The 22,629-nt window shown below is 37.8% G+C and overlaps 1 protein-coding gene across 1 annotated transcript in view; it reads left to right on the plus strand.

Annotated features, from left to right (window-relative positions):
* chd6 (chromodomain helicase DNA binding protein 6) overlaps nucleotides 1-22,629 on the plus strand; it is a 235,714-nt gene that overhangs the window by 206,314 nt on the left and 6,771 nt on the right. The window contains exons 27-34 of the mRNA XM_039735928.1: nucleotides 1,329-1,395; nucleotides 3,208-4,728; nucleotides 10,518-10,651; nucleotides 11,194-11,409; nucleotides 11,651-12,094; nucleotides 15,604-15,786; nucleotides 17,000-17,137; nucleotides 22,453-22,557. Coding sequence (XP_039591862.1) covers nucleotides 1,329-1,395; nucleotides 3,208-4,728; nucleotides 10,518-10,651; nucleotides 11,194-11,409; nucleotides 11,651-12,094; nucleotides 15,604-15,786; nucleotides 17,000-17,137; nucleotides 22,453-22,557 — 2,808 coding nt within the window. The remainder of the gene's footprint in view (nucleotides 1-1,328; nucleotides 1,396-3,207; nucleotides 4,729-10,517; nucleotides 10,652-11,193; nucleotides 11,410-11,650; nucleotides 12,095-15,603; nucleotides 15,787-16,999; nucleotides 17,138-22,452; nucleotides 22,558-22,629) is intronic.

Below are 22,629 nucleotides of genomic sequence, written 5' to 3' on the forward strand. Positions count from 1 at the left end.
TTTTGAAGTAAATGACATCCATCCCCTTTTACTGTCCCCAATACATGATCCCCGGGACACTTACGGCATGAACACTAGCCACTGCTCCACTAGATGACACTGTTTCAAAATATCTATAGCAAATAGCTGGGGTAAAACTAAACTGATACTTTATTTGCAGATTTCTGTTACTGGGCTTCATGTGGCATGGTCTTTTCAGCTTGGCTGTATGATTATGCACAAAAGACCATCATACCATGTTTATGTCTCTCCTTGCATTCAGTGTGGCTGTGATAGTCAAAATGTATCCATCAGCACATGCAGGATTAAGTGTATAATAATAACTTTTTTTTTTTTTTTTTAATTCTTTTCACTTGATTACATGCTATGCAAAAAGTGGCTTAACTTCTTATCTGTCACCAGATGGCTGTAGTACATTGTTACACAGACAGCAGCAGGCAATATTTTTTCAAAATAATGCAGCATCAGTATTGCTTTAGGTTAGTCGCTACTTTAAAAAGTAGCGTTATGTCTTCCAGGACCAATTTCATTTTAAATTTTCAGGTTCAGTTTAGCTGTAGGTGATGTATTTTTCCTGGTATGTTGCTTTAAAACGTTTGACTCATGTGCAAGTACCTATCATATACCATACATTTCTGTCAAGTTCACTGTTTAGATTTTTTTTATTCCTACATAAAATTTAAAATATTAAAGACTATAAATCATTGTTTTAAAAATAGATAACACAGATTTTAAATTCAGACTTAAAGAATCATCATCTTTCATTTCAAGACCATGCTTTTTTAATCTGTTTTAACTCTTCAAGTTTCAAACAGTTGTGATTTTTTCTCAAAACAATTGAAAAAGAAAAATTTTAATATGTTAAAGAAGAGCCGTTAACATGTCTTATGTTGGGTAGTTGAGCCAATGAATGATTTAGTGGTATAAAATAAGATGCAGGTATTGGAAACACAAATGTCTAGAGGGATTGAATGGATTTTTAGTGCCAAAATATTTTTTAAAATGCAGTACCTTGTTCTACCTATTGAACTAAAACCCAGAAAAAAAGCCAATTTCTTGGTAAAACTAAGGTACTTTTTATTTTGCTAATAGAATATCATGGTTCACATTCTTGCTGTTGAACATAGAACTAACTAGACAAACACATAATGCAGGATTTTAGACATGCTATGGCAGATGAGAAGCTTAAGCTGAATCTTCTTATTAAATTATAAATACACATATTTTCACTGACAGAACCCACTTTTCTAAATAGGGCAATAACTCATCTCACCCTTTTCTGGCAAAACTAGACCCTAATCTTTGTGTATGTGGAAGTGTCTTTTTAGACAAATGTGATTTATGAAGTAATTATAAGCATGGATGTCGACATTGGTTTATCCTCATCTTTGCCATGTAATGTGAAAGGTTGTTTCCATTAGAGAAGAGAAAATAGCCTAACCCCCAAATTTCTTTCTAAGAATCTTGCCTTAATTGAGTTAGTTGTACAGTGCATCCAGAAAGTATTCACAGCGCATCACTTTTTCCACATTTTGTTATGTTACAGCCTTATTCCAAAATGGATTAAATTCATTTTTTTCCTCAGAATTCTGCACACAACACCCCATAATGACAACGTGAAAAAAGTTTACTTGAGATTTTTGCAAATTTATTAAAAATAAAAAAAATTGAGAAAGCACATGTACATAAGTATTCACAGCCTTTGCCATGAACCTCAAAATTGAGCTCAGGTGCATCCCGTTTCCCCTGATCATCCTTGAGATGTTTCTGCAGCTTCATTGGAGTCCACCTGTGGTAAATTCAGTTGATTGGACAGGATTTGGAAAGGCACACACCTGTCTTTATAATGTCCCACAGTTGATAGTTCATGTCAGAGCACAAACTAAGCATGAAGTCAAAAGAATTGTCTGTAGACCTCCGAGACAGGATTATCTCGAGGCACAAATATGGGGAAAAATTTCTGCTGCTTTGAAGGTCCCAATGAGCACAGTGGCCTCCATCATCCATAAGTGGAAGAAGTTCAAAACCACCAGGACTCTTCCTAGAGCTGGCCAGCCATCTAAATTGAGCGATCGGGGGAGAATGGCCTTAGTAAGGGAGGTGACCAAGAACCCGATGGTCACTCTGTCAGAGCTCAAGGGGACCTCTGTGGAGAGAGGAGAACCTTCCAGAAGGACAACCATCTCTGCAGCAATCCAGCAATCAGGCCTGTATGGTAGCGTGGCCAGAGGGAAGCTACTCCTTAGTAAAAGGAACATGGCAGCCCGCCTGGAGTTTGCCAAAAGGGACCTGAAGGACTCTTAGACCACGAGAAACAAAATTCTCTGGTCTGATGAGACAAAGATTGAACTCTTTGGTGTGAATGCCAGGCGTCACGTTTGGAGGAAACCAGGCACCGCTCGTCACCAGGCCAATACCATCCCTAAAGTGAAGCATGGTGGTGGCAGCATCATGATGTTGGGGATGTTTTTCAGCAGCAGGAACTGGGAGACTAGTCAGGATAAAGGGAAAGATGACTGCAGCAATGTACAGAGACATCCTGGATGAAAACCTGCTCCAGAGCGCTCTTGACCTCAGACTGGGGCGACGGTTCATCTTTCAGCAGGACAACGACCCTAAGCATACAGCCAAGATACCAAAGGAGTGGCTTCAGGACAACTCTGTGAATGTCCTTGAGTGGCCCAGCCAGAGCCCAGACTTGAATCTGATTGTACATCTCTGGAGAGATCTTAAAATGGCTGTGCACCGACGCTTCCCATCCAACCTGATGGAGCTTGGGAGGTGCTGCAAAGAGGAATGGGCGAAACTGGTCAAGGATAGGTGTGCCAAACTTGCGGCATCATATTCAAAAAGACTTGAGGCTGTAATTGCTGCCAAAGGTGCATCGACAAAGTATTGAGCAAAGGCTGTGAATACTTATGTACATGTGATTTCTCAGTTTTTTTATTTTTAATAAATTTGCAAAAGCCTCAAGTAAACTTTTTTCACGTTGTCATTATGTGGTGTGTGTAGAATTCTGAGGAAAAAAGTGAATTGAATCGATTTTGGAATAAGGCTGTAACATAACAAAATGTGGAAAAAGTGATGCGCTGTGAATACTTTCCGGATGCACTGTATCTACTTGTTTCAAAAAGAGGAGGGTCCCACTTTATTTGTGAGTACTGTTAATAATATCTCATGCCGGACACTTTTTTTTAACCCCCCCAGGTTCACTTGACCAGACAGTTTTTGTGGAGCCTATAACAGAGGAACGTGCTGCTAGAACACTATATCGTATTGAGCTGCTGCGGAAGGTTCGGGAGCAGGCGCTGAGACACCCTCAGCTGGGTGAGCGTCTTAAATTGTGCCAGCCCAGTTTGTACCTCCCAGTTTGGTGGGAGTGTGGCAAGCATGACCGAGACCTCCTCCTTGGTGTTGCCAGACATGGTCTCAGTCGCACAGACTACTACATCCTTAATGACCCCCAGCTTTCCTTTTTGGAGGCACATAGGAATTATGTCCAGAAGGAGAATAAGTGTCAGTCTGCGGCTACAACCCATTGCTGCCTGTATAAAGCCAGTATCAGTCAGCAAGGATCTCTGGTAGACTATCCATGTGGTCATACCCTGATGGAACCTACTGGGGTCATTGATGATCCTTTATTAGATGTTGTACATACTCATAAAGATCCATATATGGAGTGCAGCTCCATCGATGACTCCATGGACCTTGTTTCTCTTCATCCAGATGAGAGCTTAGGAGCAGTGGACACTTTACACAACAAATCTGCAAAAGGTGCTACTAATGGCTTCCCTTTCAAGACTGACACTGGTGGCCAGAACATGTTAAATACGTACAGCGTACAGAATGATGTACAAGGTGAAATGGAGTCAGTTGAGAGTAAATTACAGGCTTCTGCAGATAGCAGTGATCCAGCCCACTGTGACTCTGATTTGATGGGTGCTTCTGAGGACCTAGATGAGTTTCAAAGCCAGTGGGAAAGTGGCCAGCATTCTAGTGGCACTGATATGTTTAATGAGTCTGATGCTATCTTAAGTGGACAGACCTTGGAAAGCGAATTCTTGGATTCCACTCATCAGGATGAGTCCAGAGTGGACAGCAGCTTGGCTGACTGCATGATGATACCAAACCTGGGTTCACAGAGTAGCACTGTGGATAATTTACAGACGAGTTTCATGTTGTTTAAGGACCTTGCCACTTCAGATCAAAATGGAGTCTTGAATGATGACCATTGTGTGTCAGGATGCCTGCCACATGGTGTGGCTGATGCAGAATTACATAATGACAGTGCAAGCAGCCCACAGGAGAATGCTGGTGATAATGGGGAAAAGATGAGTGATTCAGATGTTACTCATAGTGTCCCAAGCCCATGTGACGGACCAGAGAGAGTAAACTTGGATTTTGAAAAAGAAGATCTTTCTCAAGATGATCGAAGTAATGCAGAAGTCACAGAAGAATGCATACAGCAGACTGAGTACTGTACCTGTGATGTTAGCAGCAATCAAACTCATCAGAGTCTAAAAAATGAACCATTGTTGCTGCCACCTGCTCTGTTAGATGGGGAAGCAGAAAGTGAGTCCAAGGACAATATATCAGAGGAGAAAGTGCCATATTTAGAGGCAGGAATGCAGAAAGAGAAACTTGTGCATTTATCACCTAAGCAAGAAAACCTAGAGGAGATTGATGGAGTGCTGAAAGAAGTCAAGGAGGCCGAAGGTCAGACTAAAGGTATGTCAATTTTAGTTTTAATGTCTCTTGCATATTTTTAGTTTTTATTATCTATGTCTTTCTCTTCCTTCCTCTTTCTGAAAGGTATCTTTCATATAGAAAGATTGCTGTTTTATTGATCCCAATAGGAAACTACAGTATTACAGCCACTTTCTGCACTTGGATGTGCAAACAAAATTCCATAGAATAGTCTTTAAATGTTAAAATAATAAGTGCAGTATATATGTCCATAATCATTTTAAAGTAGCATTCAAATGATAAACAGTATCTAGTCATTTATGAGTGAGTCTTGTGGATCCATATTGTACTGCTTCAGATTAACAGTCAAGCTTGCAACTCTAATAAATGACTTGATTCGCAAAATCCTGAGCATTTTGTTGGAATGACATGAAAGAGGAACTTCACCAGCATATGAATGACAAGGTGTTTTTTAGTCTCGCTGAGTCAGTCACATAATATGCACGTCTGGATACAACCATAAGTGAATTTAGCTTAAAACTGGGTGGGAACAATTAGAGAGCTCACTGAGTGTCACATTTCTAAACCAATCCAATGCCTTAACCTGGCCCGACAGACAGCAAATTTCTGATTATGATAAACTGCATAAAGCCGAAAAGTCTTCTAAAATGATCCCTATTTTACATACAAATGTGTGTCATATGTAAAGAGAGAGCACACTGCCAATAACATACATAAACTGTTGCAAGGGAAAACGTTTATTGTACAATCAGGTTATACACATTGGCATTCCAAAACATAAATGTGGTAAAAAGTGGACAATACGTTGTAGCAGTTGCACTGTGTTTACTATGTTCACAGTTATAGTGATAGTGTAGGAGTCAACAAAAGATAGTTGTGGTCCTGAAAAGATGATTTGCAAAATATGCATTCTTAAGTACAAAATTTGTCCCACCCTTTTACTGCTGTTAAGAGAGTTGATTATAAAAAGCCATAGGAAATGAAGACTCAAAACACTTGAATCAACAAATCTGCTTAATGACATGAGTAAAAGCATGGACAAGGCTGCACAACATCCACCTTGTCATGGCAAATCTAAACGAATAACTGAAGGAAATTAATATTGCTGCCTGACTGCAAATGCAAATTTGCAATGCCAGAATATAGCTATAGTGTTTTAACACATTGTACATTCATGGCCAAAAGTTTTGAGAATAACACAAGTATTGGTTTTCATAAAGTTTACTGCTTCCGTGTTTTTAGATCTTTTTGTCTGATGTGTCTATGGTATACAGAAGTATAATTACAAACATTTCATAAGTTTCAAAGGCTGTTATTGACAATTACATTACATTTATGCAAATAAGCAACATTTGCAGTGTTGGCCCTTCTTTTTCAAGATCTCTGCAATTCACCCTGGCATGTTGTCAGTCAATGTCTGGGCCATATCCTGACTGATGGCAGCTCATTCTTTCATAATCAATGCTTGGAGTTTGTCAGAATTTGTTGGTTTTTGTATGTCCACCTGCCTCTTGAGGATTGACCACAGGTTCTCAATGGGATTAAGGTCTGGAGAGTTTCCTTGCCATGGGTTCATAATTTCAATGTTTTGTTTCCAGAGCCACTTAGTTATCACTTTTGCCTTCTGACACAGTGCTCCATCATAATGGAAAAGGCATTGTTCATCACCAAACCGTTCTTGGATGGTTGGGAGAATTTGCTCTTGGAGGTTGTTTTGGTGCCATTCTTTATTCATGGCTGTGTTCTTAGGCAAAATTGTGAGTGAGCCCACTCCCTTGGCTGAGAAGCAACCCCACACATGAATGGTCTCAGGATTTTTTACTGTTGGCATAACACAGGACTGATGGTAGCACTCACCTTTTCTTCTCCGGACAATCTTTTTTCCGGGTGCCCCAAACAATCTGAAAGAGATTCATCAGAGACATTGACTTTACCCCAGCCCCATGGCAGTCCAATCCCTGTAGCAACTGCAGAATATCAGTCTATCCCTGATGGAGAGAAGTGACTTCTTTGCTGCCCTTGTTGACACCAGGCCATCCTCCAGAAGTCTTCACCTCACTGTGGGCGCAGATGCACTCACACCTGCCTAATGCCATTCCTAAGCAAGTTCTGCGCTGGTGGTGCCCGCAGCTGAATCAACTTTAGGAGGTGGTCCTGGCGTTTGCTGGACAGCAGTGGAAATAGGCTTTTTGGGATTAAGTTCATTATCAGGGCAAAGAGGGACGTTGCAATTAATTGCAATTCATCTGATCTAGTACTGGGCGGTATGACCAAAATTCTATATTACAGTATTTTTCAAAAGTATACCAGTTTCACGGTATTCAACGATATTTTCTTCCCATGCATGAGTGGATGTTAACCACATTTTCCACTGCAATTACTGCAGTAGACTGGCTAAGAATAACCTATTCCACTGTCATGAGAATTGTACATTTTACAAAAAAACATGTTAATGTGCACGAACGTATTAATACAGGTTTGCATGGCCCCATAAAGTGATAGTTTTCAAGGGGGCGGCACTAATGAAGAGAAGGAATCACATTGCATGACAGTTGCAGACAAAATATATAACCTTTTTATTGAACAAATTTTGCAAACAACTTGAACTATAATTTTGACAACATATTTTCAACCATCCAAAGAGGCATTTAGAATTAGTAAAATATCCAGAGGTGCTTGTCAAAAGTTGCGTTGCACAGAACATGTCTTAGAAAAGGAATAAATAGTAAATAATTTTTGTAAACCAACTACACTTTCTGTTAATGTTAACAATCTCAGTCCACTGACACATTCGCTACATGGATTGTAATGGCGTTGGATATCTCGATCCACCGCTTGCTTTTTTTTGTCGTAGGCAGTACCTCTAGCAAACCCGAGTGTCCTCTAGCTTTTTCAGTTTTCCTGAGGATGCGGAGGGTGCCAATCTTAGTTCCATATATTCATGGTACTCCAAAGCATTGTTGCGGCTAAGGTGGTGCAGCAAATTGCTCGTGTTGCTGCCTTCGGTGACAACTTTAGCTCCACAGCATTTGCAGTAAATAGTTGTTTGGTCCACATCCGACCTTTTAAAACCTTTTATCTCCAGACAACAGACATGCCTCCTTTTTTTGGCCAAAGTTCTGTGTCATCATGTTTAACTTTATCGTCTGCTATGTCTTCAGTTTCTGAATGTTCTCTGTCCATTTTCACCGCTGAATACCTCTACTAGCACATGCATGTTTAGCAGTGTAGCAGTGAAAAAGGTCCACCCCTCAAACAATTTCCCACTGCGCCACATTCCGAACATTGTTTAGGATATTTAAACCGCTATTGCGGTATAAGAAAAATCCATATCATAACAAAAGTAAAAAACGGTTTTCGGTATGAACCAGTATACCTCCCAGCACTACAGGTGCCGGTCATAAAATTAGAATATCATGACAAAGTTGATTTATTTCAGTAATTCCATTCAAAAAGTGAAACTTGTATATTAGATTCATTCATTACACACAGACTGATGTATTTAAAATGTTTATTTCTTTTAATTTTGATGATAATAACTGACAACTAATGAAAGTCCCAAATTCAGTATCTCAGAAAATTAGAATATCAATTAAGACCAATGCAAAAAGGATTTTTAGAAATGTTGGCCAACTGAAAGGTATGAACATGAAAAGTATGAGCATGTACAGCACTCAATATTTAGTTGGGGCTCCTTTGGCCTGGATTACTGCAGCAATGCGGCGTGGCATGGAGTCGATCAGTCTGTGGCACTGCTCAGGTGTTATGAGAGCCCATGTTGCTCTGATAGTGGCCTTCAGCTCTTCTGAATTGTTAGGTCTGGCGTATTGCATCTTCCTCTTCACAATACCCCATAGATTTTCTATCAGGTTAAGGTCAGGCGAGTTTGCTGGCCAATCAAGAACAGGAATACCATGGTCCTTAAACCAGGTAATGGTAGTTTTGGCACTGTGTGCAGGTGCCAGGTCCTGTTGGAAAATGAAATCTGCATCTCCATAAAGTTAGTCAGCAGCAGGAAGCATGAAGTGCTCTAAAACTTCCTGGTAGACAGCTGCGTTGACCTTGGACCTCAGAAAACACAATGGACCAACACCAGCAGATGACATGGCACCCCAAACATCATTGACTGTGAAAACTTTACACTGGACCTCAAGCAACGTGGATTCTGTGCCTCTCCTCTTTTCCTCCAGACTCTGGGACTTTGATTTCCAAATGAAATGCAAAATTTACTTTCATCAGAGAACATAACTTTGGACCACTCAGCAGCAGTTTTGTCTTTAGCCCAGGCGAGACGTTTCTGACGCTGTCTCTTGTTCAAGAGTGGCTTGACACAAGGAATGTGACAGCTGAAACCCATGTCTTGCATACGTCTGTGCGTGGTGGTTCTTGAAGCACTGACTCCAGCTGCAGCCCACTCTCTGTGAATCTCCCCCACAGTTTTGAATGGGTTTTGTGTCACAATCTTCTCCAGGGTGCGGTTATCCCTATTGCTTGTACACTTTTTTCTACCACATCTTGTCCTTCCCTTCGCCTCTCTATTAATGTGCTTGGACACAGAGCTCTGTGAACAGCCAGCCTCTTTAGCAATGACCTTTTGTGTCTTGCCCTCCTTGTGCAAGGTGTCCGGTCATCTTTTGGACAACTGTCAAGTCAGCAGTCTTCCCCATGATAGTGTAGCCTACAGAACTAGACTGAGAGACCATTTAAAGGCTTTTGCAGGTGTTTTGAGTTAATTAGCTTATTAGTGTGTGGCACCAGGTGTATTCAATATTGAACCTTTTCACAATATTCTAATTTTCCGAGATACTGAATTTGGACTTTCATTAGTTGTCAGTTATAATCATCAAAATTAAAAGAAATAAACATTTGAAATACATCAGTCTGTGTGTAATGAATGAATCTAATATACAAGTTTCACTTTTTGAATGGAATTCCTGAAATAAATATCATGATATTCTAATTTTATAACCGGTACCTGTAATCTGATCATTCTTCTGGAGTAAATGCAAATTGCCATCATAAAAACTGAGGCAGCAAATGTTGTGAAAATTAATATTTGTGTCATTCTCAAAACTTTTGTCCACGACTAGACTATATACATAGATCACGTACTTGTCTAAAGTCTGTGTGCTGCTGTTATTGCCATGTAGTAATATAATAGCTATAAATAACAGATTGATACCGTAGCAGACAGAATCAATTCTCAAACGCATTCAACCAGGTACCTGCAGTGGCCTGTGAATGTCTGTCTGTCTTATCTGTCGCAGCACTCATTACAATGTACAAATGAATCATGAAGCATCAGTTACTTTGTGCTGCTACTGAATAGATAACAGCAGTTTTCGCGTTTTTTTGCCCTTTATGCAGTTTCTTTTGCTCTCTCCCTGAAAATCTTTGCACTGGCAGTTTCGGCATTATTCATTACAAATGTTTTAACAAGTTACCTCCAAACATGTATTCTTATTTGACAACTGCATTTGGCCTTGCGAGACTATGCAAATAACACAGTAAATCTCATCTCCTATATTTAAATTTTGAGCAGTCCACCACAACTTTTCCTGCCAATTCTTTTGGAAAATACTTTGTAATAAACTTTGTAATTACTTTTCAAGAGTAACGTACAGAGAAGAGGACATGTTTTAAGTCTCGTATTCTATTCAAAGAGTCATTTCTTATTATAGCATACACTTATGATAGGTCTGAATGTTATTTTAACTCTACATGGGTTTTTGTTAGGCAATTATATGGATATCACTCAGGGTATAATAGGTTGTATGTGTATTTTATCTTTTTCTCTTGGCACACTGTAGGGGAGGAAAACTGCGAAGAAGAGAAATATGGGAGCAGGTGTATCCAAAGCAATGCTGCTCAGGAAATTCGAGAGCCCACTATTGCACAGCTGCTACAGGAAAAAGCACTTTACTCCTTTTCAGAGTGGCCAAAGGTTATTTTTGAATCTTATGTTTACTTTTGTTGGCGTGCTGAAGAAGCTTTGGCATGGGCCAACATCTTGTAAATTTGCAGATTCTGCTTCTTCTCCTTTGTCTTTCTTGACATGTGTGTTTGATAATGTATGATCTGTTGTTTACATTCTGTTTTAATTTACTGGTTAATCGGATGTCTTTATCTAAATACATTTTTAAAATACATTTGCTTAGTACACATATTTCTGTATTAGGAATCCTGATGAGTTAGTCACATCGATCATGGTCACACTGAATGTGCAGTGAAGACTGAAATAACAAAATTATGACGTACAGCTTATTTACTACCCATCTTCTTCAGTAACTATAGCCTAAACAGGTGTTGGATGATCAAGTGGAAGTTACCAAACGTATTAAAGAAAACAATTGAAAAAGTAAATGTGTCTGATGAACACTTAGGCAATTTATGAGCACTATGTACATGTATTTTAATGCATGCAAATGCTGTTCTAAAGAAATGTAGAATTGGGGATAATATTTTACCTTCCCTTTGTTTATACAGGATAGAGTAATAATAAATCGGATTGATAACATCTGTCAAGCCATCTTGAAAGGAAAATGGCCGTCTTCTAGTCAGCAGTTTGACTCGCCTACCTTCGTTTCCACTCCGGGTTTGCAAAACAACATTGCTCAGAGGAACACTTTCCTTCCTTCTCGGATGCCATCAAGCACAAATCTCAGCTTTAATATTGGAGCATCTGTTTCCCACCTGGCTAAGGCATGTGAACCAAGTCCTTTAATGAAGAGTTGTCTTTTGAAAGTGGTGTGGTGGCAGCAGAGTGAGATGAAGCTTATCTTTAGATTGTTCTGCATGATGTAAATGTCTTTATCAGTACCGGTAAATATTCAGATTTTAGTTTACTAGAGTGAAGTCCTGGATATATCATATAAGTAGCATTTTAACTCTAAATTTAAATATTTGAATGATTTTGAAAAACTTTTTGAATTTTACATTGTAGGATGGATTGATGGGCATTCCCTACTTGCGGGATGTAAAACAAGCCAAACGGGGATTTGAATTTGAACCAGAAGTCACCTCCAAGTTAGGCAGGATTGAAAAAATTCCTATTGCTATTACTCACGCCAGTGCTCCATTGGTTCTAAATGGTTGGCAGGAGACTGCTATAGACCTGTCGAAAGCTGGGGACCTTAATGCAAGCCCTTCCCAAATGCACCTCAGCAGTGGAGCAAATAAAATGGGTTCCATCAGTGCACTCCAGAGCACACTTGGGATGGACATGGCTGGCATCCTGCAAGCAGGGCTTATTCACCCGGTGACTGGACAGATTGTCAACGGTAACCTGCGGCGGGATGATGCTGTCATGAGGAGAAGGCGTGGGCGTCGGAAGAATGTAGAAGGTGTGGACCTCCAGTTTTCTAAAAGCCAAAGCTTTCAGGAGCAGGTTAGTGAAAGTGATCCATTCTTACATTAGTTTAAGAAACGGTTTACTTGTACAATTTAAAATTTCTTTGTGTTCTGTAAAAATTATTTTACATTAATTTATCAAAGAGCAACATATTTTATCACAACAAATATTATTTTTATATTTTCCAGTATTAATTTTAGTATAAAGAGATGGCATAAAATGTATAAAACAATGTAATAGTGCATTTGGAGTTTTTTTATGTCAGTATTTAAGTTTCCTACCATTTGCTTCCTTTTTTCAGGTATAAGGCAAGACCACACCTCACCTTGGTGGGATGGTCCAGCATTATGCCTATTGCCAGCATGCTTGTAAACATAGTAAGAGTGAATGTCTCTGCTACAGGGTCATACTAGTTGTCACAAACAAAAGATTAAGTGTTACACAGGATGCAGAGAAGATGGTAGTGCATCATGTTGTTATGCATGAATGATTTTTTAATGGTTTTTGTGTATTTAGTTCATGAGTGGGTTTCGCTCTGTATACAGTGGATTTGCAGTGAGGCAGCAGAGACATAAATGCTTTGAGAATACAATAAATTCCCATTAATGTAACAATCGTGATTAGTGTAGTTTATTGTGTATGATTTCTTTTTAATTTACGGTGCTGCTTGCTTCAACTTTGTGTTTGGTAGAAAGCAAAAATCTTCATTGTACTTTTATAAAAAGGATGCAATGTACACCATTTAGCCACACTGATGTGCGGTACCTTGTAGCACTAAGATGGCAAATAAAACATGTGATGCACAATGTGCCTTGTCGATCCTGTGTCTCTCAGTGTGCTTTTTAAAGTTTGTGCTGCCTTAGCTATGTAATCAAACTTTATTTTGTGCTTTCTGTTACACCATCTTTGTTATGTACGAATTAGCATCTAATGCATGACTGCCCCTTGTTATAGTATGATGATAAAAACAAAGCACACAGAAATTGTACTGTACTTTGCTCAAATGCTTAAAATGAGGAATCATCCTAAACTAGAAACATTTTGGGTTATTGACCTCCTTAATGTTATGTTTACCCCAACATTTTTTTTTAAACTCTCAGCCAGACATTACATTTGGGACAGCAGAAGAATGCTTCTTTGCGCACTTATAATATTTTTTCTGTTACTTGCGCATGAGGGTGTGGAATGTCAGTTCCTCTACCACATGATCAGTGAACCCCTTGTGTTATTGTAGGCTACTGCAGAGCAAGGCTTAGTGACTTCCACATTTAACACAAATATTGGCAGTTGCTACATTGTAAACAATACTTTGGGGGCTACTGTCTTTCTAATCCTTTTACTTAAAAACAAATATTTTGCCTTTGTTTGTCACAAAGCTACTTGCATCATGGTGAAGCCTCACAGGACCAAATTAACCAGGCATATTACTGTGGTTCAGCTGTACACTGCTGTATGCATCAGTTTCACTATTTGTATCATTGTCTAATGACTAATTCACCTTGTCGTCACTATGGCTTGATTCAACTAATGGTTTAGTTTCAGTTTGCTCTAAAACTGGCTTTATAGTGTCTCATTTACATGTCATTGTGTTTTGGAAGTCTCTGCAAAACTCATGAATATTGATTAATTATTGTAGTGTGGTAAAACACATAGAAATATTAATGATTTTTTGCATCATAATTTTATTTTATCCACTAGAAAGGTAGCCAAATACTGTTGTTAGAGTTTTTATGGCTTTACATTTTAAAGCACATCTTTAAACATTACTCCTAGTTTGACTTGGGCTCAACCATAACAACAGAAAATTCAAAGCTTGGGTCCCACACAGAGTTAATGCCAAGGAGGTGAAAGACAATTATGTATTAGTCTGCTTATATACGACAAGTTGACTCTTGAAACTTTATTAGATATCCAGTTTTTAATTGTGCATTGGTATTTAATGTAGGGTTGCTTGTAAAAAATGAGCTTCTCACAGATGAGGCATTGTAAATTTCCATGTTTTTAGCTTTCTGTCTCCTCACCACAAGGTGTTTTTTTTAAATGTACTTAGCAGAAAATGGTTATATGTACTGTGGATGTACACTCTGAAAAATTTTGATATTAAAATATCTATAAGGGTTAATCAATGATTTTTAGAATAAAAACGTAATATAAATGATCTTTTTCTGTCAGCTATTTTTAGACATTAATATATAAAGTTAATTGAAATACTTATCCTTAATGTCACACTTTCCACTCTAGTTGTATAATTTGCTCACAACAGCTTTCATTTTATTTAAATTTGCAGTTATCATAGCCATTTCCATATTTGACTTAGAAGAGAAGTGACATTTTCCCACTGTATTAACTCATAGTGTACTGGATCTGTAAATAAAATCCTTAATTCTTATAATCCAATGCTAAACTTGAAGTGAAACTTTGGCCTCAAAAATTTTGCACAAAACAGCAGTTTTGTTTTTTAGGTCAAAAATGCTGTCAGACTGGAGTTTAATTTTTGATGCCATATTTTTTTCCTGACCTACCAAGATGCATACATCTCAAATGGTTATCAATATATCCAACAATCCGAGTAAACCCCTGAATGTGTGCTTAGTGTAGCCAGAAAGTAGTAGCTGGAATTCAGCACATGATTCTCCTGCATTACATTAAATAATATGCTTGACAATGAAGTGCTCCACTTCTGCATTTCACCTTGAGTTAGTTATAAAATGGCATGAACTAACATAACTAAAGTCTTAACACCAATTGTATTAGATTGGCTTCTTCAGAGCCCCAACATTAGCGTAATTAGTAGTGAGGGTTCACTTGAGCAAACGAAAGGAAAAAAAGCAGCCGAAGTCAGAAGAAAAGCTATTGCAAAACCTGTAAGAAGCTTGTGATTGAATACTGGACTACTTCAAAATTTATGCACGAGTGCACCATGGTGAATTGTTTCAGTTTTGCATTCTAAAGGAGGCCACACACAATACTGACTTGTTTTAATACCACAAATCATTATTCCTATTTTTTTTGTATCCGTGGTTTTATATATTGTATTGTAATGTTAATAAAGTGTTTTCATAAGCAAATAAACAGTTATTCCCTAGGTATCTACCTTTAAAATAATTTTCAAGGGAGACCTAAGATGATATTGTATATATATATTTATATATAAGGTATATGTATGTATGTATGTATGTATGGTAATTTCCGTCAGTTTGATTAAATTTATAATATAGATTGTTTCAAAATACAGCGGTGGGTTGATTTCTGTTAGTATTGTGGATTTACTCAACTAGTTTTAATAGTAATAATGATATTCTAAAATTGTTTAAGTCATTTCTAAAATATTTTACTTTTTCCTTAGACATTTTACTGTAATTGTAAGTCATACTCATATTTGCTGTGTATAGTATAAAAGAAGTGAGACAAAGTTAAACTAAAAACATTTTTTTTATAATTAATATCTATGCATAATAGTAAAATTTGTTTTCTCTTTGGTGGTCCAAGAATGCTTAAAATATTGACATATTATTTACGTTTAATTTTTTTTTTTTTGTGTATAGAATGGAGATGGTGATCAAAAGCAGGGCATAACTGGAAATGTTCAACCAGAAAAGCAAAACTCCACTAGCCATTCTCCTCAGGCTGAGAGAAGCACAGTTGACAGAGATGTACCTAATAAAAGCTTGTTGGAATGGCTAAGGCAGAACCCAAACTATAGTATGGAGATGCATCAATTCCCTCATGCAAGTTGCTTTAATATTGGACATATAAAAAGTGAAAACTCTCTTGTTGCTTTATACAGTGCAAAAATGTGTTGATAATTATCTTACATAGGTAAACTTGTACAAAAAAAAAGACTTTAGTATCAAATAGTTGTTGACTAAAATTACAATTCCTCTGTTGTTCCCTTTGCTCATAATAGAATAATATCTGTGTATTTATCTAGATAATATCTATGCTTTCCATTGTCTTACTTGTGAGCCTAATAATTTAAAATATTCTTTTTTTAAACCATCAAATAGTACTGCCCTATTTAAATAACTCATTAATCAGAATATGTTAATTTAATACTGATGGACACTACCAATGTCAGTACCAAAACCCAAATATATAAGAGTTTAAATAATAAGTTAAATTACAAAATGTTTTGACAAAGGTATTAATACATCTAACATTTAGGTTTTATATAGGTAATGTTTCTTTCCACATAACACCTCATTGTTTAAATTATTCCCCATGTGTCTTATTCCAGAGCTAGAGCAGGCAGCTCTAGTTTAGAATTGCTGCTGAGATTAAAGAATTTTGAGGCAGGTAACCTGTCATATGTGATTCATTTCACTGGCTTTCAATCACCTGCATACTTACCTGATTTCTCTTTTTATGTAAATTGTTTTCACTTTCAGTTGAATGAACATAGTTTGCATTTGCATCATATCCAGCAGTGGGATTTGCATTGAATTGTCCTGGCTCAGACCAGAATTAGATCTGCATACCCTGCCTATTGAGCACTTGCTTTTTTCACTTACTTAAAAAAAAAAAAAAAGCTGATAATTACTATGAGTTAGCACCATGTCCAGAAGTGGAGTTTCTTGTACACCTATGTCTAATGCTGCTGCCTTGAAGGACATTTAAAAAACAAAGAATGCTAAGGAGAAATGTGTAATTGTCTAAATTAAAATCTACAGCATCAGTACAGACTTTCACATTACTTTATTCTTAAGATTGAGTAAAATGTTCTGTTAGAGTGCATAATAGGAAGACCAAAATTTCACCAAGCTAAAGCTTCCCTTAAATTCAGGAATTATTCTCATGCTAGCCTATTTATATTGTAAAATGTACTTCATATTGTTCCCTAGACATTGCCAGTTTATCATTTTTCCTCTTGTGTATATTTTATCTGTCTGGTTCACTTTTTTTGTTCTTTAAACTGTAAAACACTTTTCTGTATTGAAACAGAATGTTGGGATTCTACATGGATTTGCAGAGCGGCCAAAACAGAGAAGACATCGTTGCAAAGATCCCAGCAAGTTAGATGTAAAATCTTTGACTGGAGAAGAAAGAGTCCCTGTGGTTCATAAAGGAACCGGAAGAAGGGTCAGCTTTAAAATTTTAATTTTAATGGCTTTGCACTGAACTTTTATATTTATAGTTGGGAAAAATTTATTAACTTACATTATTAATACAGTGTAATGCAGAAAATCTGAATTCTGAAAATCTCTGTTAGAATTATCTATGGGTGTTACATAAAGAAAATCACAGTGTCTGCTGTGTTTTCATGCTGTTGGAGATACTAGGTCACGGTAGTATTACAACTGAGTAAAATCAGGAAATATAGTTATCTCTAAATTCAGATAGTACTTTAGAAGGGTGTTCACATGACATTTTTGTGATTAAAAAACTAAATGCCCAATACTCAGTGAATGCAGTATAATTACCAATTTGAACTACCATTTTAATTTTCCAACCTGACATAAATGCAAATTTATTTTAGATTTAGACCACTACAAAAGGATTTTTAAGCCTTCATCATCTAGGACAGGGGTGCCCAGACTTTTTCAGCTTGCGAGCTACTTCTAAAATGACCAAGTCAAAATGATCTACCTACATTAAAAATTATATACAGTGGGTACGGAAAGTATTCAGACCCCCTTCAATTTTTCACTCTTTGCTATATTGCAGCCATTTGCTAAAATCATTTAAATTATTTTTTCCCCTCATTAATGTACACACAGCACCCCATATTGACAGACAAAAAAGAATTTTTGAAATTGTTGCAGATTTATTAAAAAAGAAAAACTGAAATATCACATGGTCCTAAGTATTCAGACCCTTTGCTCAGTATTTAGTAGAAGCACCCTTTTGAGCTAATACAGCTATGAGTCTTCTTGAGAAAGATGCAACAAGTTTTTCACATCTGGATTTGGGGACCCTCTGCCTTCCTCCTTGCAGATCCTCTCCAGTTCTGTCAGGTTGGATGGTAAACGTTGGTGGACAGCAATTTTTAGGTCTCTCCAGAGATGCTCAATTGGGTTTAAATCAGGGCTCTGGCTGGGCCATTCAAGAACAGTCACAGAGTTGTTGTGAAGCCACTCCTTCGTTATTTTAGCTGTGTGCTTAGGGTCATTGTCTTGTTGGAAGGTAAACCTCCGGCCCAGTCTGAGGTCCTTAGCACTCTGGAGAAGGTTTTTGTCCAGGATATCCCTGTACTTCGCCGCATTCATCTTTCCCTCGATTGCAAACAGTCGTCCTGTCCCTGCAGCTGAAAAACACCCCCACAGCATGATGCTGCCACCGTCATGCTTCACGGTGGGGACTGTATTGGACAAGTGATGAGCAGTGCCTGGTTGTCTCCACACATACCGCTTAGAATTAAGGCCAAAAAGTTCTATCTTGGTCTCATCAGACCAGAGAATCTTATTTCTCACCATCTCAGAGTCCTTCAGGTGTCTTTTAGCAAACTCCATGCGGGCTGTCATGTGTCTTGCACTGAGGAGAGGCTCCCGACAGGCCATAAAGCCCTGACTGGTGGAGGGCTGCAGTGATGGTTGACTTTCTACAACTTTCTCCCATCTCCTGACTGCATCTCTGGAGCTCAGCCAAAGTGATTTTTGGGTTCTCCTTTACCTCTCTCACCATGGCTCTTCTCCCCCGGTAGCTGAACTTGGCCGGATGGCCAGCTGTAGGAAGGGTTCTGATCGTCCCAAACGTCTTCCATTTAAGGATTATGGAGGCCACTGTGCTCTTGGGTACCTTAAGTGCAGCAGAAATTTTTTTGTAACATTGGCCAGATCTGTGCCTTGCCACAATTCTGTCTCTGAGCTCTTCAGGCAGTTCCTTCGACCTCATGATTCTCATTTGCTCTGACATGCATTGTGAGCTATAAGGTCTTATATAGACATGTGTGTGGCTTTCCTAATCAAGTCCAATCAGTATAATCAAACACAGCTGGACTCAAATGAAGGTGATCTCAAGGATGATCAGAAGAAATGGAAAGCATCTGAGTTAAATATATGAGTGTCACAGCAAAGGATCTGAATACTTAAGACCATGTGACATTTCAGTTTTTCTTTTTTAATAAATCTGCAACAATTTCAAAAATTATTTTTTTTGTCTGTCAATATGAGGTGCTGTGTGTACATTAATGAGGAAAAAAATTAATTTAAATGATTTTAGCAAATGGCTGCAATATAACAAAAGAGTGAAAAATTGAAGGGGGTCTGAATACTTTCCGTACCCACTGTATGTATGTGTGTGTGTGTATATATATATATATATATATATATATATATATAAAATTTTTAATGTAGGTAGATCATTTTGACCTGGTCAATTTCGTATACTGAGTATCATAGGTGGGTAGTAACAAGTTACATTTACTTGAGTAACTTTTTTTAAAAAATTGTACTTCTAAGAGTAGTTTTACTGCACCATACTTTTTACTTTTACCTGAGTACAATTGTGAAGAAGAAATGCTACTCTTACTCTGCTACATTGGGCAACACTCGAATCATTACTTTTTTCCCCATTAGATAAAGTCTGACCGACAATTTTCAATCTGCTCTGTGTAGCGAATGCTGTCAAGTTGCTCACACGCCTTCCATTGTGTCTCCAGCTCTGACGCGAAGTTTTGGATGTTCCCCAAATTGAGGTGCTGCAGCTTTGAGGACAGATGTTGCATTTTTCGTTTGAAAGCATTAACTGAACTAATCATATTGACCATGGTTTTCTCTTTTCCTTTAAGCTGTAAATTAAGCTCATTCAACATGTTGGTCAGATCGGAAACCAAATGCCAAGTCTAGCAGCCATTGATAGTTATTAAGTTGCTTGTATTCTGCATGTTTAATGACAAGGAGAAACTCCTTTTTCTCCGGCCAGGGGTCTTGAAATCTCAGCAGGAATTTCTCCCTAGCCATCTGCCTCAATGAAGGCATCTTTTATCATCTCTCCATCTTGGAAAGACTTCTTATGCTTAATGATCGAGTGACTCACCCGGAACGATGCTTCTGTGTATCTGCCTTTGCTTTTGAATTCAGCCGAGTGAAAAATGATGGCTGTCTGATTAACTATGTGATGCTTGAGTATTCTGTTAACAAAGTCTGAATCCTAAAGTATATGAAGTACACAGCTCCAGGCAGCTTTTCCCTGACTTTTCTTAAAAATGAACTGTACGGAAAGTATTAAATTTCAATAAATTTAAAGCCATGCCAAAGAATCGTTAAAATATTTTAATTGTGGAATAAAAAACTGTAGCCATAGGGCTTCCACAGGACTAAACTTGAAGACCACTGCTATACAAAGATGTTTGGGATGAGAATTAAAGCTTTGTCTCATTGTTTAAACTTGCACAACCATGGTGCACGATCATTGTTTTGTGCTCATTGTTCCTCCTACAGGTGATTTCGTGCAAAGGCAAATTACTTTGACTGCTTTTTTATAAAGGGATGCTACAGTATGACGTATCAGAGTTTATCAGAGTTGTTCTCACAATTTTGCTTCAGGATGTCAAGTAATCTATTGAGTAAGCATCCAGACTCTACCTCAGGAGCTTTTTTCAGTTTGCACTTAGGAAAATAACCTAACTGCATACATACATACATACATACATACATACATACATACATACATACATACATACATATTATAAAAATATATATTATAAAACAAATATATGTATATAATTCCATTAGACTGTTTTTCTGTGGATGACATCCATTAATATCTAGCATGTAGTACCTTATCACAACTCTTGTGGCAATTTGGAATTTATCATGTAGAAAAGAATACAGAGTAAGAGAAATGGGACAATAATTGAAAAAGGCAAGGATAAGTCCAAGCATACACTACAATTTTTAGAAGTTTTGGTCAAGCAACTCTTCACACTGCATGACAGTCTCCAGTCGAAAGTGTGTTTAAACTGTACACTGTAACATGTTTGGTACAAATGACATGCCAGACTATATGTGTACATGGCCCCAACAGACAGTTTTATCCCCTGACATAAAGCTTTACCCATTCAAAAAACAATATGGCCACAGACTTTTCAAAATGTCAACAAATAAAGGAGTTGTGTTGCTGACTCTTGCTGTATTTTGCTTTGAAACTACAAAAATAAAACCAAGGCATATTTGGACACAGAGATGATTGGGTAGATGCGTACTATGGTGTCTGTTTTACAGAGAGAATTGGAGGTATGTAATCCATGCTATTGTGTATGTTTATTTTGGGTTCTTCCAGTAAATGTTAGTTTTTGACCATTTAGTTATAGGTGTCTGGGTATATAATAGTTAACTTTTTTTAAATCAAAAAGGTGAAAATGTGTGTGATAGCTTCAATGTATAATGTCAAGCCACTATATGTCACATAGGTTTATACGTAAGAGTTTCATTGTTGGAGCCCGGTTACCCATTGTGTCTGTCCACACAATGCATGCTCTCTGCACAATGCTGTTATTGTTGTAACACACACACACACACACACACTCTCACCTACTATGGTCACAACACAATTATTAATGGAGAATTCAATAGTGACATTGAAAACTGGCTTATGGGACTGCTTACACTACAAAACAGCCAACTGAAATTTCTGATATGACAGAAGTTCTTCCTGTTGTACGACAGCCCAATCGTACTTCATGTGAAGTGATGGCTGATGAAGCTGAAATTCGCTCTGTCCATGAAAATCGGGCTTAAAATCATGACAAAAGTCACACAGTAAATGCCCGGCATAAGACAGAGATAGGGGGAGGGCAAAATGTTGCAGGTTAAATACTGTAGAGCAGTGTTTTTTATTCCTCACAACCCAGTTCATGACGATCATCAGGTTTCCCCTTTGGAATACTACCACTAATAGTCTTCCATGTGGAGGAATCGTAGCAAATCAGTTGTCAGTTGCTTGTACGGCCCACAATGAACCTTAGCGAAACGCTTTGTAAAATGTATGCAAGTTTTTCCCATTAAATACACTGGTGATTCACGACCTGAAAGCTCCGCTGTTTGTTCTGCTGCCATCATTACATTTTTCAGTATGTGCTAACATAATGTACAAATAGTCTATAATATCATCCTTCTTTTTCACTTCTTCAAGAGACATGTATGAGCCTTATCCTGAATGCAGCAAGTCATTTTTACAATGTAGTAAAGGTACCCCTTTTTTTGAATGATACAAAGTATGAAACTGTGGCAAGGGATGCCACATGATTAAGGAAAAAAAGGGGTTCCCAAACCAAAGAAATGTTTCTGGTGCCACAAGAACCTTTGAATGTCTTGCTTCTCTTTAAAAGATGTGAGCGATAGTAATTCAAACTACGAATTGGTCATTATATGTATATCAAAATCAAATACAAGTGATTTGATTTGGACTTTAGACTTGAAGGAAAGTCACAGTTAAGATACCTAATTTTCTTTCAGTTGGGAGGAGCAATGGCCCCAGCAATGAAAGAGCTCTCTCGGTGGCTTGATGCAAACACTGATTATGCTGTGGCTCCAGACTGGGCAGAGATTGTCCGGCACTCGGTAAGTCTCCTGTTAACAAGAAAAAAAAAAATAAGTTTAGGTAACGAGTAACATGTTTATAAATAGTTTGAT

Source organism: Polypterus senegalus, chromosome 14 (genome assembly GCF_016835505.1).
Source record: "Polypterus senegalus isolate Bchr_013 chromosome 14, ASM1683550v1, whole genome shotgun sequence".
In the NCBI taxonomy this organism is placed as follows: domain Eukaryota; kingdom Metazoa; phylum Chordata; class Cladistia; order Polypteriformes; family Polypteridae; genus Polypterus; species Polypterus senegalus.